Here is a 17762-nt window from a genome sequence, read left to right on the forward strand (position 1 = left end):
ATATTCTGGAGTCTGCAGGCAAGAAGAGGAAATCAGCAAAAAAAATAGTCTCCCCTTCCATTCTGAGAGTGGAGCTCAAGGAACATTTTTGAGAAAAAAATGTATTTTTATTCCACCTTTTGGAATAACCTCAGTGACTGACAAGAAAAACACTGAAATACATAAATCTCTAACTTACAGGAGGGGGGGGGACCTACAACTGGCTGGTGACTAAAAATTAAAACCTAGATTAAACAAAACCAGAACAGCAAATGACGCAAATAACTGTTATATGCATAGCAACAGGGATGAGTGATGGAGGTGGAGGGGTCACGATCCAAAGACATGTTCTTATGTCATGCTTCACAAATATAAATTAAAAGATGAACCCCCGCCCCCTTTGTTATGGTGTGCCTGTTGCTAGTGGCATAATGTGCTTTAAAATAATTAAAGATTCAGGCTGCAAGTGTAAACTGACTTGCCTGGGAGTAAGCCCTATTGAATCCAACAGGACTTACTTCTGAATAGGCACGGTAAGGATTGCATTGTAAATCATAGTGCAGGGTGCAAACATATCCTTTAGTACACCCGGTTAACCTGAGGCAGAGCAAGCAAGCATTTGTGCTTATAAAGTTGGAGAGGCTCGATATTACAGGTCTGAGAACGAGGTAAAGCACCAACTAGCCAGTTCCCAGCAAAATCAGTGGGGGCTTCTCAACACTTCACAAGACCAGTTCCTCAGCCAAGCAAAATCCATTTGAAGTGTTTTTCTTTAGCTACTATACAGACTTAATGACTTGCACATAAAAGGTCTTGTACAACAGCTAGCCTGAAGCAACAGTGCACTCTTTGCTCTGTGGCCTACATGGTTCATCAGGTACTAATTAGGTAGCATGTTCTGTCAACGCTTTCATGCTTTTCTTCTATTAATTGATCATTCTGCCAAATTAATGACATTGCTGTACCAGCTTTGAATTCCCTTAGCTCCTTTACCTGTGAGACACGCAGAAGCAAAAGAATACCCCAAAAGGTCACAAGTTAACTGTCCCTGTTCAAGATTTGACGTCAACGTTAAAAACATTTTGCTGAAAGGTTAATTACATCTACCTAGTCTCTATAAACATCTCCTTGAGACTAAATCATACCCCTCTTATCAAACTAACTAAAAGAACATAACTAGTACACAATATTAGGAGCATGGATACAGCAGAAAAGAATAAAATAGTGTCCAAACACTCGATTAGATATTTAAAAATAGTCTAAAGGAGAAAGGAAAAGGAGTAAAAAGGAAAAAGGAGGGAGAAACAAAGACTGCGTGCAATATTAGTTAGCTTTGACTAATTGTAAAAGAAATTAACCCTAAGTGTGACACACTTCTAATTAGCAGGACACAATCACCTTCTCTAGTTGTTTAATAAAAAGAGTTTACACATACATGTGGAAATTTTGCATTTGGACTCAAGGGAGAGAATCATATCTACGCATTTCTCAGGGCACTCCTTTAAAGTATGTTTAAAACAGCATTATTTTTAGTCACCCTTATGTCCATTCAAACTGCAAGTACAGCAATGTGACCAAATTATTATTTAAAAGTCATTAACTCTGTCTCAAAACAATTTATAAATTTCAAAATCACATATTTTAAAGATATAAGGCATATATTATGAACATTTAGAACATTATAAATAACTGAGACATAATGTTTCATCCATTTTTACACTGCATTAGGACATAAAGTAAAAACAAAACCAAACCAGGGACAAAGAGTTCTCATCAAATACAACACACTACTGCCACCTAATGCATGCTCAAATAATACTTCCAAAGGCATTGAGTTTTCTCCACACTATTTATAAAACAGAGCAATACCAGTGGACCTATTTATTTCATTTGGTTATCATCTTTTTAATTAATGCTTTCATATTTATAATTTCTCCCACCCAGATGTTTCCCTTAGACAAGCATAAACATACATTCTTTCAAGTATACAAGCTAGGAAGTAGGGACCACAAACTCTGCAGATGAACAAAAGCAAAGCATTTCAATTGCAGCAACAATAAAAAATACGCAGAAAATTAACAAACATGTGCATATAATCAGAAATCGCTCCATGGGTAGTTACATAGTGGTACAGTTGCTATTTTGACAGATTGGTGTTGTATGGAAAAAAATTAACTAATTTCTCAACGTATGAAGAGGTGCTTAGAAAAGAGGGTTAAAAAACACAACCAAACTGCCAGGTATCATCTATGCGTGTTCTAATGATCACAAAATGAGCTTTTAGTTTTCTTATGGACTCAAGTTTTGAAATTTGATCTCTCTGAGTTCAGATCACCAACCTACAAGTTATGACCACTGCCTCAGTGAGGGTCTGAACTCATTTAAATACACATATACCTCTAGACATAAAACCTCAGTTTGGGCTTCAGTGCAGCTGAACACATCGTGGGCACAATTAACAGCATTGCTGTATCTCCCACTGGAAAATCTCTCAGATATTTCAAGGACACTACAGATTCATAAGTCTCTGAGGGTGGGCCATCTAAACGGGGCCCACAACACTTACAGGGGGGAATTGCCATCATCAGTTCAAATTTAACCAGATAATGGTCAGATCCTTATCTTCAATCTATCCCTCATATTGATAGGGGTACAAACTACATTGAGGGTGTGTGCCCTGCCTGGTGTGTTTAGAAAATAATAATAGTAACAACAACAACAAACAAACAAACAAACAACAACAATTTTATTATTTACCGTATTTTTCGCCCTATAGGACGCACTTTTCCCCCTCCAAAAATGAAGGGGAAATCTGTGTGAGTCCTATGGGGCGAATGCAGGCTTTCGCTGAAGCTTGGAGAGCGAGAGGGGTCGGTGCGCACCAACCCCTCTCACTCTCCAGGCTTCAGGAAGCTATCAGCAAGCCTGGGGAACCCGCGGGAGTTCCCGCAGGGCTCCCCACGCTGCGGATAGCAGCCTGCCGCCCGGCGTGCAGGGCGCCCTGAAGCAGAGCGCCCCTTACGCCGGGCAGATATTGGCCAGCCCCACAAGGTCGGGGGACAGCGGGGACGCGCAGCACCACCATCCCGCTATTTCCCGACCTGGTTTTGGGGGGGAAATAAAGGAAATTTTTTTTTCATTTATTTCCCACCCAAATAACTAGGTGCATCTGATGGGACAGAGCGTCCTATGGGACGAAAAATACGGTATACCCCACCCATCTGGCTGGGTTTCCCCAGCCATTCTGCGCGGATTCCAGAAAAATATAAATAATAATAAAATGTAAAGCATTAAAAATTTCCCGACACAGGGCTGCCTTCAGATGCCTTCTAAAAGTTTCCTGGTTCTTTATCTCATTGACATCTGATGGGAGGGCGTTCCACAGGGAGGGTGCCACTGCCGAGAAGGCCCTCTGCCTGGTTCCCTGTTATTTCACTTCTTGCAGTGAGGGGTTGCGAAACATGCATGAAGGATGGAATCCAGATCCAATGGAGACCACATTGCAGGGGAGGAGTTTTCCTCACTTAAAACATCAGCTTAAAAGAGTATTTACCTCAAGTTTTAAATATGACTTTTTTAAAAAATGGGACAAATAGTAGTGGGGTGTGTGTTGATTTTCAGTTGGGGAAACTTCTATGGATTGGAGGTTCTCAGACCTGGAAATTGGGAAGACAGAGTTTGTGACTGGTTTGCACTTCCCCTGAAAGAGTGATTATGTAGTTGGGGACTACTCCTATGGCTTACAATCTGGAACTTAGCCTTGCACTGTGCCTTAAAAAAACATATTTTAAATCTCTGGGCTTTAATTGTGTCTTTTACCTGCTCTAATTGTTATTTGTGATCATTTTAGTTGATTGAGTTTTTGGCATTCTATCCTGCCTTAAAATATGTTATGATGAAGGGTGACTTTAAACACACTAGCAAACATATATGCCTCCCTATAACAAAATGCTCTGACATGTCAACAACAATAAAATATTTGATGTTGTGCAGCATTAAAGCAATTCCACATATGATCAAAACGAGGTCAAAAAGGAAAGAACTGAGGATAAAAACAAGAGAATAATGAGAGAGAGAGAGAGAGAGAGAGAGAGAGAGATTTTGCTAGTAATCATTTGCTGGACTTCGGTTCCCCAGCTCTAAAGTTCAAGTCCACATTTACCCTGAACTTACTAGGTGGCCTTGAGCTTAGCATAAATTACCGTATCCTTCTGTAAAATGGAAATAATAGCTTTGTATTCTGGGATTGCTGCATCTCTCTCTCTTAAAATAATCTGGGGGTGGGGAACTGTAAACATTGGGGGTTGTCTTTCCCCCAAAGTAGCAATTTCAGTAAACCTTCTTCTCTCTCCTCAGTCCAAATGCAAAATATCCTATCTCACAAGGCTAATATGAGGGTAAGTAGTTATATAAACCAATAACAAAATGTTAACAATGCTACAGAAATGATTCACAACTGTCCTAATTAAGCTGAACTACTGAGATCTGCTGACCTACTATTCTCAGTACAGCCCAAAATATCCCATATAAAAAGAAACCTATTTTCCTTCCCACAAATACTTTAAAAGTCTCTAAGTCACAGGTGGCTAACTTTTTTCTACCTGGAGGGTTTGGCACCTTTCCAAGGGCCACATAGCAGTGCTAGACCTGGCCAAAGTTGTTGTGCCCAATGCACTCACCACACACAAGCAGACCAGCCAGTAGATAGGAAGGTCCAGCATCTCCACTGTGCCACTGGGGTAGGAGGCTCTCCTCCAGCCCCAGCACGGTCTTGGGGAGCACTGCTGCATAAGACAAAGCATGTCTGCACTCATGCATTTCATAGAACATTACCTAATTAATGAAAAGTGTAATATTTGGAGATGTATGGTTTGCACGCAAACATTTTTGTGGGTGATCACTGACCATTTTAAAGCACGCAATGTCCCTCCTGCATGCTCAAAAGATCCAGTGGAGATCCCACTTTGGCTCCATGATACATACTGAACACATTTATAATAAAACATTTCTTATTCCATGAAACTGGAAAAAAATCATTAAATGTAAAATGGAAGAAGCCCTCAAAATGGTGCTGAAAATTGGAAACTTTTCAATGATTAACTATTAATTAAAACCATGAAGTTATGATGATAAAAAGTGGAGACAGCTGGCAACCCTGGAAAAAAAAAGTCAGTCATGAAATTCTGCAGTGTGTTTTTGCAATAAAAAGAATTCTCTATTGAACACAAAGCTAACTATGCTACTACTTCAGAAAAATTAGCTTTGTTAGACAGATAATGCACACACATTCCTCAGTCAATACACATACACATTTTGATGTAAACAAACTCTTAGAATACCAATGGCCTTTGAGGAAAGTCTCTTTTCAAATGCAAATGTAAGTCCTTCACTTACAAAGATATAAAGAATCGGTCTTAGACAACATTTTTGTCCATGGCACAGGTGAAAAGGTCCATCAATATCAGGGCTGAGCTGCAGTTAATAAATTGCAAATTTTAAGCTATTAAAGAAGTAGATGAAAAAAGGAAAATTAGACCTAAGAACAACTTTCCATTCATTATGTCTGAGTGAAGAGAGGGTAGCCAGAAAGAGTTAACTCTTGTGCTTCTATGTCAGAAGGCAGGGCTTAAAATCCTATGTTAAGAGGTGAGAAGCAACTCCAATTCCCAGGTAAAGATGTTGCCTGAGCTTCTTGGAACCTGTGCAACTCTTATATAAGATATTTATATGCCACTTAATCATCGGTATTTCTTGGTGGTGTACATAATAATACATCAGAGAGAGAACAGAACAATGACAAGTCCTCATGAAAGAAAGAAAGAAAGAAAGAAAGAAAGAAAGAAAGAAAGAAAGACTTTATTAGGGTCCTGAAGTTCAGCAATGTCAGTGCCTGCATATTATCATTTGGAAAGGGCATCTACAGGCTTGCACCCACAACACTGAATGCATGATTTCTTGTAGTTCCAAGCAGTGCATATGAGCTATGGGGGATCACCAACAAATACTTGTTGTTTAGTCATTCAGTCATGTCCGATTCTTCATGACCCCGTGGACCAGAGCACGCCAGGCACTCCTGTCTTCCACTGTCTCCCGCAGCTTGGTCAAACCCATGTTCGTGGCTTCGAAAACACTGTCCAACCATTTCGTCCTCTGTCACCCCCTTCTCCTTGTGCCCTCAGTCTTTCCCAACATCAGGGTCTTTTCCAGGGAGTCTTCTCTTCTCATGAGGTGGCCAAAGTACAGCCCAAATATCTCTAATCAGGCCAGGCAATAAGGGATCAGTTCCAGTGTGAGCGATTTTTTGCATCCCTCCCCAACAATCAAGCAGCCAATCGCCGCTTACAATCTCAGGCTCGCGCCAAAAAACATTTACCCGTCCCCCCTCAGCACTACCCATGTATAAGACGACCCTAAATTTTGAACCTCATTTTTGGGACAAAAAAGCTTGTCTTATACATGGGAAAATACCGTAGGTCTATTCATACGCAAGCCCTGCTGAATTCAATGAGACTTATACATAGGTAAGTGAATAGGACTGCAGCCTTAGTCACACAGAAGGCAAATATGAAAAGAGGAAGAAACATGAATAGTTTCTTTCATGAATTTTATATTCTATCTTTGGTTAGAGGTCTGCTAGAAGGCACATATCTGAACTAAGTTAATATCAAAAGAGTGAACTGCATTTTAAATGTGGTAGATATTAAAGCTTTGCATCTTTCAAATATTATCCCCTATAATTGGCATCTATCATTCACCTTTAGAATACACTCAAGTAAATTTGTTCTATACTTTAGAATGTATTATATAATCTGTACCATCAGTTTAAGAAAATAAATCACACAATTTAACCCAATGACAATGGGCACTAACCACTGCCAAAGCTGGCAGGCTTAATTTTAGATCTACCAGCTGTGCTAAGATGCATGTACATGTGACCGTAACACCCCTAAGTTCTCCCTGTCTATTACTTTCAAACAGACAGGCTATCAACTTGAACAACAATCCTGCTGTCAGACAGACCCTGGTTTTAGGAAAACTCAAGTACTCCAACTTTGTTATTTCAGAACTGGCCATTATGGCAATTTAAGTTTTAAAAGCCACTTGTTTGGAAGTAGAAGGGAGGTTTCAAAGAACAAAAGGGTCAACAAATATGGTTTGAAGTGTAGTTTAGCACACAGAAAGACCATTTCATCCTGGTGTGTCTCTATTCTTAAGTCAGTGACCAGTAAAAATGTTCATATGCTAACACCTGTACATTTTCTTTTTTGCTGAAGCAAATATGTGAACAATTTTTTGGAGGTTTGGCTGGTAGATAGATAAACCAACAGCGACTATACATTAGTAACTTAGGCCCAATGATCTATGGTCAACATTAAAGAATGAGAGTTAGGATAATATTAAATATGTGTCCCTTCCTCTTGGTTCTTCGTTCTCAAATCTAGCTAATAAATTAAAAGAATGTATGACAAATATATTCATTTGTAATGAATTTTCTTAAGCTAGAAGATCCCAAACAAAATGTTCACTTAAAAGAGGAAGTTACAGAAAATGTAAGTAAGTAAATAACTAAATAAATCAGTGAGGGTTTTTAAAATTAGACCCACCAATTCACATACAAAACACTAATTGCACTTGTTAAAGTAAGAGGATTATGAAACTTGAAGAAAAAAATTAAGACAGAACCAGCAAATAACTGTGCCCTAACTATAGAATGAAATCAACATAACCCTGATTTCAGATGTCACAAACGGACAGCCAGACCCAACAAGATGTACCACAGTAGGGTGCTTCAAAAGCAGAAAACTCATCAGGACTCAGGAAAGTGATCACGAGTATGGGACAAAATAGTGTTTTAAGTGTTTTACAAGATATCATTTCCCTAAAGGAGGACAGTCAACACCACAAAAATCTTTTGCAATAAGCAGGTTTAAGTATGAGTGTTTATGAGATAAAACATTAAGTTAAATCATAGCTGGCTAATGGATAACACCACACTCATCCTGGTGAGCATGGTGAACAGATTTATTGAAGTTTGTTGTTAACATTAGTCCCATACAGGTATTCTCCTCCTCACACAATTAGAATTGTGCAAGTGGAGAGTGAGGATGTGATAAGTGCCATATTTTTCGCTCCATAAGATGCACCTTCTCCCGCTGGAGCCTTGACAACGGGATAGCGCCTGCAGTTCAGTCAGCCTCCAAAGGCAGCAGCAGCGAAACTGAACTCATCGGCTTTCCTGACGGCTGTACTAACAGCCGCCACCACTCTTTTCAATGAGCCTCATCCTCCAGCCGCAACATCTATCTCCCTGGGCAATGTTTGCTCAGATGTTACTTGGCTCTGGCGGTAGAACCATTCTCTCTCTCTCTCTGGCCTGGCATAAAACCACAGCAAACACCTGCTGCAACTACAGCCGCTCCCCGGGAGAGAGGACGCATGGGGAGGGGGGGGTGGAGAGAGAGAGAGAGAGAGAGAGAGAGAGAGAGAGAGAGCTTGTCTAGATCAGGCATGTTGTTGTTAATTTGTATACTGTCCTCCACCTGAAGATCACAACATAAAAATGCAAAACAAAAACAGAGCAAAAGTGAACTTTGCCGCCTCGCCTTGCAAACAAAACCCAAAAGTGTTGCCTGGCAGCCTTGCTTGCACATCCAAGGGATAAAAAGACCCGTTTCTTCTACAGTGGTACCTCGGGTTAAGAACTTAATTCGTTCTGGAGGTCCGTTCTTAACCTGAAACTGCTCTTAACCTGAGGTACCACTTTAGCTAATGGGGCCTCCCGCTGCCGCCACATAATTTCTGTTCTCATCCTGAAGCCAAGTTCTTAACCTGAAGCACTATTTTGGGTTAGTGGAGTCTGTAATCTGAAGTGTCTGTAACCTGAAGCATCTGTAATCTGAGGTACCACTGTACTTCTGGGCAACGTCTCCCTCAGAGCCTTCAGACACACATGGGCATCTGGTAGCTAAGCCTCGGTGTAAGAGGCAAATATATTGCTTGGCAGGAGCTCCCCGTCCCAATTTTACAGAGCGCGCAAGGGAGAAAGTCTGGTTCTTGGCTGCTCTCATGCAAGTCGCAGAGCCCCTCGGATGGAGGGAACTCTAACGTGTGTTCTAAAGCCCTCTTCCCCCACCTCACCTCTCCCCACCCCCTCATGAGGGCGGGGGACACTCACATGGGCGACGTGCCACACCCCCACCACTCCGGGAACCAAAGTCCCCAGCTACGCTGGGCCAGGGACCACACATTCGCTCCATAAGACGCATAGACATTTCCCCTTACTTTTTAGGAGGAAAAAGTGTGTCTTTTGGAGCGAAAAACACAGTACTTCTGCCCCCTCCAGCGTTGCCTCATCACCCTCCAGGGCAGATATCTGTAGAGTGAAGCCTGCTGTACTTGTGGAAGCTCCAGACAGGATTTAGTGCCCTGATTATAAAATTACGTGGAGAGTCTCCATGACTATGGCAAGCTTCCCAATGCATGCAGGGCGGCAGTGGCAGCAGCAGTGGCAAAGCACTCAGAGCTACCTAGCATGTTCCTGCTTTCAGTTTCATCATGTGAAGAGAATGCTTAATAGGGCTCTTGAGGACTATGAAAGAGGAAGTGAAGTCTGGTGTTCTAAAATTATGCTGAATGACCAAGCTTTTGGCTACCTCAAATCATATTCCCATACCTTCAGGAGAGAGTCCTCTACAATATGGCACAGAATTGTATCTGGGATGTCCAGCATGCATTTATAGAATTGGTTTACCATTCTAGTTCACAGGTATGACAGTTTTTTTGGAACTACTTATTGCACCACCCACCCTATCTGGTTCATAGACTATACCGTGACAGCATTTCCTTCCTCACCCAGTACCCATAAGCAATCTGAGATGGGAAGACAGGCTCAAACCAGTGAGGGACTGTGAAATTATACCAGCAGACTTGACAGGATCAGATAGGATACAGAAACCAGTACTCTTCATCCCTCACATGCTATGATAGTTCTTTCCCTTTACATCAGGAACACTGATGGGAACACTATGGTAGCAGCAACATATAGAACACGTCTATACTCAGTCTCATCTAATACACCTTTACAGTATATACCATTGGGTCTATATTAAAAACACTACAGGACAAATACTACAGAAACTCACAAACAAAGACATTCTACAAATGGAACATACATCCAAACTTAATAAATATTCACATACTTGTCTTTTAATACCATTATTGCAGCTGAATATACTTTTACAGGGGGAAAAGCCTTTTTTTTTCAGGCAGTGTCTCATGCTCAGTTTATCCAGTGATGCCAGTCTAGTGCTAGTGACATTATAATTGCTTCCATGGTAGCAAATTGTAAAGTCACAAACACTGATTGATTCATTTCATGCTGCCACAATTCAGAAGGGAAGGTCAGGCATTTTCTTTAATTAAGATAAAGAATTATTTATAAGTTTGAAGAGAATTCTTTTGACTCGTTTTCATTTCACATGATAAAAAAACCCAGAAACCAGATTCTTTTATATTTTCAGAATGCTGGGAAATGCTACAAAATGTCAGGGTTATTTAAGGAAGAAGAGAAACCAGTTTCAGTTTTATCTAATAAACTACTTGCACACATGATATAACTAACACTTACTACATTGGACCCTGTTTATGCAACACTTATCAATCAAATGTTATTTTTATTTATTTTGCCTTTTAAGAGGCATGAAATAAACTTACCAATAATATAAGCTTTTGATATTTCCTCTTCAGTTCTATCAAACTGTCTGATGGTTCTGCACCCAGAATGCTATACCAGTCCTTGTTTGGCAACTCTTCAAAACTCATTGCATTCTAGTATCTGTTTTAATGAAAAGAACAAAAATTAGAAGGCAATCATGTTTCAAAAATTATTTTTATAATGCATAACTGCAAGCAAAAAACTAAGGCCTTGAACTCAGGAATGGTAATACAGGAGCTAAAATGGAAGTTATGGCTTTTGCCTTAAAGGAGTACAAGAATTCTTTCTAATAAGCACCGATATATATATGTATCTGTCAAAGACTCTGGACAAGCATGTAATGAAAATCAAGATTCACATTTTCTCAAAAGAACAATTATTTGAATTGTGGCATCTCATTTTATCTAACTAGCTTTGTGAGCACTTCCATTGAAATTAATTAAGCTAGAGCAGGGTAAATAGATGAAGAACCAGTGTTAGAAACTGGGATACAAAAGCTAGGAGCTAAATGGCTTCAGGGACCTGGGTTGTGGGCACCCAAACAGAATGCTTGTCACCATTACAGGGGGTCAGCAACACTTTTTATTTATTATTTTGATAGACATGAACTAATACACAATTCACATGACACATTGTTAATATCACATTTTTAACAGAAATTGTTAATATGTGTTTAATTTGGTGTGCACAATAAAAATAGTGGTACCATACTTCAGTTTTCAAAACACTCAACACTTTATTGTTGAACTCCTAAACATATTGTCTACCCTTAACATATACTTCGAGGCTTTAAAGCACATACATTTCAGTAATCCTTGGGTGTCAGCCAGATGCAAAAAAGGGCATCCAGACCTTTTGAGGTGCTTGCAAATGGAGAATCTTTAGGTGCAAAATGTGCCTGGTGCCCTGCCAATTTTGAACCTTGTGAAGAACTGTATCAAAAACTTATAATCCTCATATTACTGAAGACAATACTCCCAAACTAATCGGCAGAAGTATTGCAGAGCCTGGAAAAAACACCTAACAAGTAATATACAAAATAAACTTTTTAAAATCCGGCATTTAAGTTCACTACATCTGATTTTTATATTGGGGGGGGGGGAACTGTAATGAAGTACTGAAACAAACTAACTAACTAACTAACTAACTAAAAAATAAAGCTTTTTAAATATTTATTTCACAGTGCATTACCTGTGATTGAAGAACTTGCACTATTTTGTACTTGTGTTTCTTGAACAGTAATTTCTAGTTTTGAACTTGTCTTTCAAGTTGTGTTTCTTGAACAGTAACTTCTAATTTTGAACCTGAAAGGACTTTGAAAATGAGGAGTAGTTTTAAAAGGGCTAACAATAGAAGTGTCTAAAGTAGCTCTTTGGATCCTAGACATTAAACACTTTTCTGGTAAAAGAACTCTAGGTGGTGTATATTACCAAGCACTAATCCCACTGAATTCAATGGTATTTACTTTTTAGGAAGTATGCAAGAGATTGCAGCATTACTTGTTGACTAGTACCACTTGGAATTACAGCCTTGAACAAACTTTCCCAGCTTCCAAAAAAAGGGAACAAAATACTGAAAAGCAAACAGAACCATTTTCCAATCTACTATGCCTAGGATAATGGCAATCCTGATGCCTCCCCTCAGTACAAGCACAAAATGCAATCAGTGTCAGGCAATGGCTAACAGCTCATTACATTAATGAACAGCAGAGAAAGAGAAAGCCTTTGTAATGTGCTGACATGATAATGACAGCTTCTCATTAACTATATACCAGAGAAAATCCAGGGCCAAGGAGACAACGATCCAAGGAACTGGAAGACAGGGGAATAAATATCCATGACTCTCGCAGCAATGGAGATACTTCATGGCCCTTGCAGAAGTCATTTCCTCAACCTGACATGGGCTTTCTGAACTGTTAAGGAAAACACATTTTCATGAAGTGCATTGAAGGATGGGGTAAGAAATGCTTGGTAAGCAACTGATCCTTCAAAGAGCTTTGAAAATATATGTGGACTTCAATACCCTTCCTCAAAAAACCATAACGATATTATTCAATAGCAGTACAGTGGAACCTCAGTTTTCGAACGTCTCCGAAGAACATTTCTGCCTTCGAACGGAGAAAACACGAAAGTAACTGCTGTCGTTTTGAGTTTTCCTGTTGTACTGAGGTTTCCGCTTTCAGTTTCCATTTTTTTGAACGTTTCAGAAGTCGAATAGTCATCTGGAATGGATTATGTTCGAAAACAGAGGTTCCAATATATGGATTATGTTCGAAAACTGTGGGATAATACATCAAGTGATGGGAGAGAAGCACTGGTAGCACTGTCTCCAGTTTCTACTGTACTCATAGAATTTTAAAAGAAAGGGAACAACATGCGTGTTGTCCTGTATCAAAATGGAATCTGGGTAGCCCTCCACACATTTCAGCTGTCCTTTGTAGGCAACCAAAATTTTGTGGGGGCTAGGACCTGGAGGGGTGAAGTCTTGTCCCTTATATAGTGCTGCTTCCCAGAACGGCAACCCAAGCCTGGAGCCAGGGGTAAGGGAAGGGAAATCATTCCAGCAATTGTGTACAAAGCTTTGGTGGGTGGTGGAGACATACACCTGAAGGAGCACAACCTCTCAGCCCAATTCCTTCCACCTCTATTACACCTTTGCCAACTAAATACAAGGGCAAACAGTTGATAAGGATCTGTCATTTGATCTGTGACTAATATAGTCTATTAGTGAAGGTTTATACCTCTCATCCCCTTCAGCCAGTGTTGAGTGGGGGCACGGCAGCACTGATGGCATTTTTTGGCATTTGTGTACAGTCACTTACAGTTTCTTTCGGCTCCACTGCCAGAATTACTACAGTCTTTCCCACACCCCACCAACTAAAAATACAGAATACCTGCCAATTAACCAGGTATTGTCCTTCACTCTAGTCCAACCAGTGCCTTCCTGGAGTTCTGGTAAATAGTTGCAAAAAGGCTTCTCAGCTCTAGGAGTTCCTGGTGAGACAGATTATCTAGATCCATTTCAATCTGGTTTCAGGCCTAGTTATAGGGCAGAATGTCTTTGGTTGCCTTGGTGAATGACCAATAACAGGAGCTGGGAAGGTGGAGTGTTCCTGTTGGTTTTGCTAGAGCTCTCAGCAACTTTCGATACGATTGACCAAAGTATCTTTCTAGGCCGCCTTGCTGGGATAGGATTTGGCAGCACTGTTTTACAGTGGCTTCAGTTCATCTTGGAGAGACAAGTCCAAAAGGTGATACTGGGGGACTCCTGTTCAATGCCATGGCTGCTGGTCTATGATATCCCTCAGGGTTCTGTCCTTTCCCCCATTACATGAAATCACTGAGGGAAGCTGTCTGGAGTTTGAGGGGTTCAGTGCCACCAAGATGTGGATGACACCCAACTCTATCTCTCCTTTCCATCTAAATCTAAGGAAGCTGTTTCAGTGCTAAACAAGTGTCTGGTGTTAATAACGGGCTACATAAGGCTACCTCTGGAAAGTGTTCAGAAACTTCAGCAGGTCCAAGATGCTGTGGCCAGACTGCTAACCAGAGCCGGTACAGAGAGAACAGAAACTCCTTGTTACAACAGCTCCACTGGCTACCAGACCATTTCTGGACATAATTCAATGTCCTGGTTATGACCTATAAAGCCATATACAGTTTGGGTCCAGGCTATCTGAAGGACCATATCTCCCTACATGAATCTGCCCAGGGGAGGCCAAAAAGGACACAGATCTCAGGACAGCTACCTATTTATTAATAGGCATGTATGTTCAATTTCATTTGATTAGTGAAATGTGAGGACTTCATAGAGTGATTGGGAGATTTATTAAGCCCTTTTCTGTTGTTAATGTCTCCAACTTGAGCATATCGCTTGTGTTCCAAGTCTTTCTGACAAGTGAGCCACAGTCCTCTCAGTCACATCAGTGAGGCAGCAGGTATCCTATTAACACCCTACTTTTTAAAGCACACTTAGTTGTGGACAAATAGAACAGGGGGAAAACAAAGAATCACAATCACAATAGTTTGGCTCTCCCTATTTCCAACTGAAATATTGTGACTGATACCAAGCAAGTGTGGCATAGAGATGGGAAGAGACATTTGATTTCCACATCTGTCATAGTCCTGGTACCTAAATGGCAACTCTCAACGAGAACAGGAAGTGACGGGAGCAACAAGGAAATTAAGACTGCAGAACTACACCCACTTGTAATTAATGGAACTTACTTCTGAGTAGAGACATGATCACACTGCTTAATCAAGACAAAAGAAATTAGTTCAGTTTTGGGCAATTGTTATAAAGGACTTTTCACACAGCATGTTGTATGGTGTTGGCCACTGGTTTACACACCCTGTTAAAGGTGAGTAGACAAAGCAGGGTTTGAGACCAAAAACCATTACTGTTAGCCTTCACAAGCTTAGCTTATTCAGAGGCAGACCAAAATATGCTGATGGAGAAAAAAAACGGAAAGGCATTATTGGCCCTAAAACCTGCTTGTGAGCTTCATTATGTATCTCGTTACCATTGTGGGTAGCAGGATGCTACCCACAATTTTAGTTAAGCTGTGAACAAAACACAGTGCTTCATAAACCTTGGCAAACACCACTGTTCTGGAGCATGAATCTTTTTATTCTGCATACTATACAACTGATGGAAAAATGATCAGTCTAAAAAAGTTTCCAGAGTTGCTTACAAAGTAATGAGATTAGACAATCATAATGTTGGTCTCCCTATGAGGGGGAAAGTTAAAATCAGGTCAATAAATCTTCATCAGGGAGATGGGAAAAGACAGCAAGCACTGTTATAGTTTTATTTGTAGGCAGTGAGAAAGTGTGGAAGGAAGGGCCAGTGGCTGGAAATAAGTGGGGAAATAAGTGAGATGGTGGAGACAGGTGGAAAAATGAGTAGTGAAAAAAGATCATCATTATTCAGACCTGCTTAAATTTATATACCACCCTTCATCCGAAAATCACAGGGTGGTTTACAACATAAAAACAAAACATATAAAAAGGAGTAGCCAGAGAGAACAAGAAGTGAATGGAGCTAAGAGAGCCGGAGGAAGAGCAAAGGGATGGGGCTGGGAAGGAACCAGAGGATGGATGAAGGTGAAGAGGAAGGCAGCACAAGCGTGCTGTGCTCTCATAGCCTCATAAAGGTAGTTCCCCTCCAACCTGGCTCTCCGCTGCCTCAGAGCCTGTGCTGGTAACAGTAATATAATATAGCCTTAATGAATACAAGTAAAACAATAATGTGTTGATAGGGATAAGCTGCCTTCCCTACTTTTTTTGGCGTCCCCCACCGGAACATTTAGGCCTCCTACGGGCCTGCCATAACACACACAACCGGAATTTCACACAGCAGAGTAGTAGGGCACATATCTGAGAAGGCGAAGCGTCTCTCCTTCGTAAATAATAATAATAATAATATCTGTGACTCTTTGGCTGGCATAGCCGGAACAAGGGCCTCAGCGGCACACGGCAGGGGAGCCCTTCCTGGAGCGAGAAGACCGTGCATGCACAAACTCACCCAACTGCCATTCCCCGAGTGGCAAACGATGCCGGGCCGCGTCGAGCGAAACCCCTCACGAAGCAGCAACAAGAAGCGGGGAAGCAACCAGTGGCCGCATCCGGCTCCGCGGATCTGTGCACCAGGCCGCCAGATAATCCTCGAGGGCGGAAGGGAGAGAGGGCGAGAACTTGCCGCGTTGGGTCTAAAGCAGGAAGAACGGTCGACTAACCTCATAGCGCTTCGTTGTAAGCAACGTTCCGGATGCTGTCCCTGTTTCCTACCCGGCCCCACATGTCGACGCACACGGAGGAAAGCGAGCCCGGCTGAGGAGAGACGCCGTCGTCATGGCGACCGAAGGCCGCTCGGAGCAGATGGAGAAGCCGCGGCGCTTTGTGAGTGAGCGTTTGTCTTCACGCTACTTAATTCTCCGTTTGGGTAGAATCGAGAGCCTCTCTTCTTCTCCTCCCCTGCAGGGGCCTGGGCTTAGTTTTATCGCTTCCAGAGAAAATTTAAGGGAAGCTTCGCTTAGCCTTTTCTTGCTTCTTCGAGCAACGGGTCTAAGCGGGTGTTTAGCCCGCTCTAAATATTGCCTATTTTCAGCACCCTTATCCCCAATCTGGAGACGCTAGAGGAGAAATTTGTATGGAGTCGCATTCTATATAAATTGCTGGGGGCGGGCGGGGAGGAGGCAATTCCTAAGCCCTAAGATAAGGAACATATGGAAACTAGGGGGGGGGGGGCGGAGATAGGAATGCCTCTGTTTTTTCCTGAGCTACCTCACTTTAAAATAGCAAGAGTTCTGGGTTTAGAAAAGTAGAGCAAAACTTCTTTTTTGTCATAAGTTAGTTCTAGTTAAGGATGTAGACTGGGGCCTTCTTTGGTTGCTATGCAGCCAACTTTTATTCAGAATAGACCCACTGCAATGAATGGACCTAACTTGGTTACGTTTGTTGGTTTCATTGGGTCTACTCTGAACGTTGAACGCCACCCTTTATGATCAAGCAACAAATAATGAATCAGACTTGTGTAAATAAAGGCTCAGAGTGCCAATGTGTAAATGCCAATTTCCCTCCCTCTGCATCAATTTGATACTGTCACATCTACTAATACAACTTGTCATTTGTCGCTAGCATTCTGATTGGGCAAATGATGAACTGAGCTTGGAAGAGAGTAGCCCCATTGAGACCCTGGTGAAGGTGGAAATGGAAGACGTTTATCCTTGATACAGTTCTACATCTATTATGAGCCATTTAGTTTGTTAATGAAAGCAGCTAGGCAGGATTGATGTGGGCAGCAATCCTGTTTAGTGCTGAGTATGGGAATGCTGCCTGCAGGATTTGCTCCCTTCGTACTGGCTGATGTGAAGGTGAAGTTGTCCTGCTTTGTGCTGGGTCCTTAATTTGCACAGTTCTTCAAAGTGTCCTGACAACCAGCTGGGTGTTGGGCACTTTGGGAGCTGCACAAATGAGCTTTGGGTAAGCCCTGCCCTTTCGGGCAAGCCCTGCCCTTACCTGTATGACATCAGGTGTAGAGTGGGTGGTCATGGCTTGCTCAAAATGAC

General features: G+C 41.4%; 2 protein-coding genes across 12 annotated transcripts in view; one reads left to right on the top strand and one right to left on the bottom strand.

Moving 5' to 3' along the window:
• The window catches only part of DNAJC24 (DnaJ heat shock protein family (Hsp40) member C24), a 110286-nt gene extending 93716 nt beyond the window's left edge, over positions 1-16570 (bottom strand). The window contains exons 1-3 of one of the 3 annotated variants that reach the window (XM_083445825.1): positions 16220-16397; positions 12465-12605; positions 10693-10813 (exon numbers count right to left, since the gene is read on the bottom strand). In XM_083445825.1, the coding sequence (XP_083301951.1) occupies positions 10693-10800 (108 nt within the window). In that variant the 5' untranslated portion in view covers positions 10801-10813; positions 12465-12605; positions 16220-16397. Of the gene's footprint in view, positions 1-10692; positions 10814-12464; positions 12606-16219 lie in introns of all 3 variants that reach the window. The other 2 variants (XM_083445824.1, XM_083445823.1) reach the window with 2 other exon arrangements.
• Positions 16487-17762, top strand: part of DCDC1 (doublecortin domain containing 1) — a 246362-nt gene continuing 245086 nt past the window's right edge. For all 9 annotated transcript variants that reach the window (XR_014505400.1, XM_083415302.1, XM_083415304.1 and 6 more), the window contains exon 1: positions 16487-16593. Coding sequence is in view for 8 of the 9 variants with exons in the window: in XM_083415302.1 (XP_083271428.1) it covers positions 16546-16593 (48 nt within the window). In the remaining variant the exon portion in view is untranslated. The remainder of the gene's footprint in view (positions 16594-17762) is intronic.

This window comes from Podarcis tiliguerta (assembly GCF_965153285.1).
Source record: "Podarcis tiliguerta genome assembly, chromosome: 1".
NCBI classification, from domain to species: domain Eukaryota; kingdom Metazoa; phylum Chordata; class Lepidosauria; order Squamata; family Lacertidae; genus Podarcis; species Podarcis tiliguerta.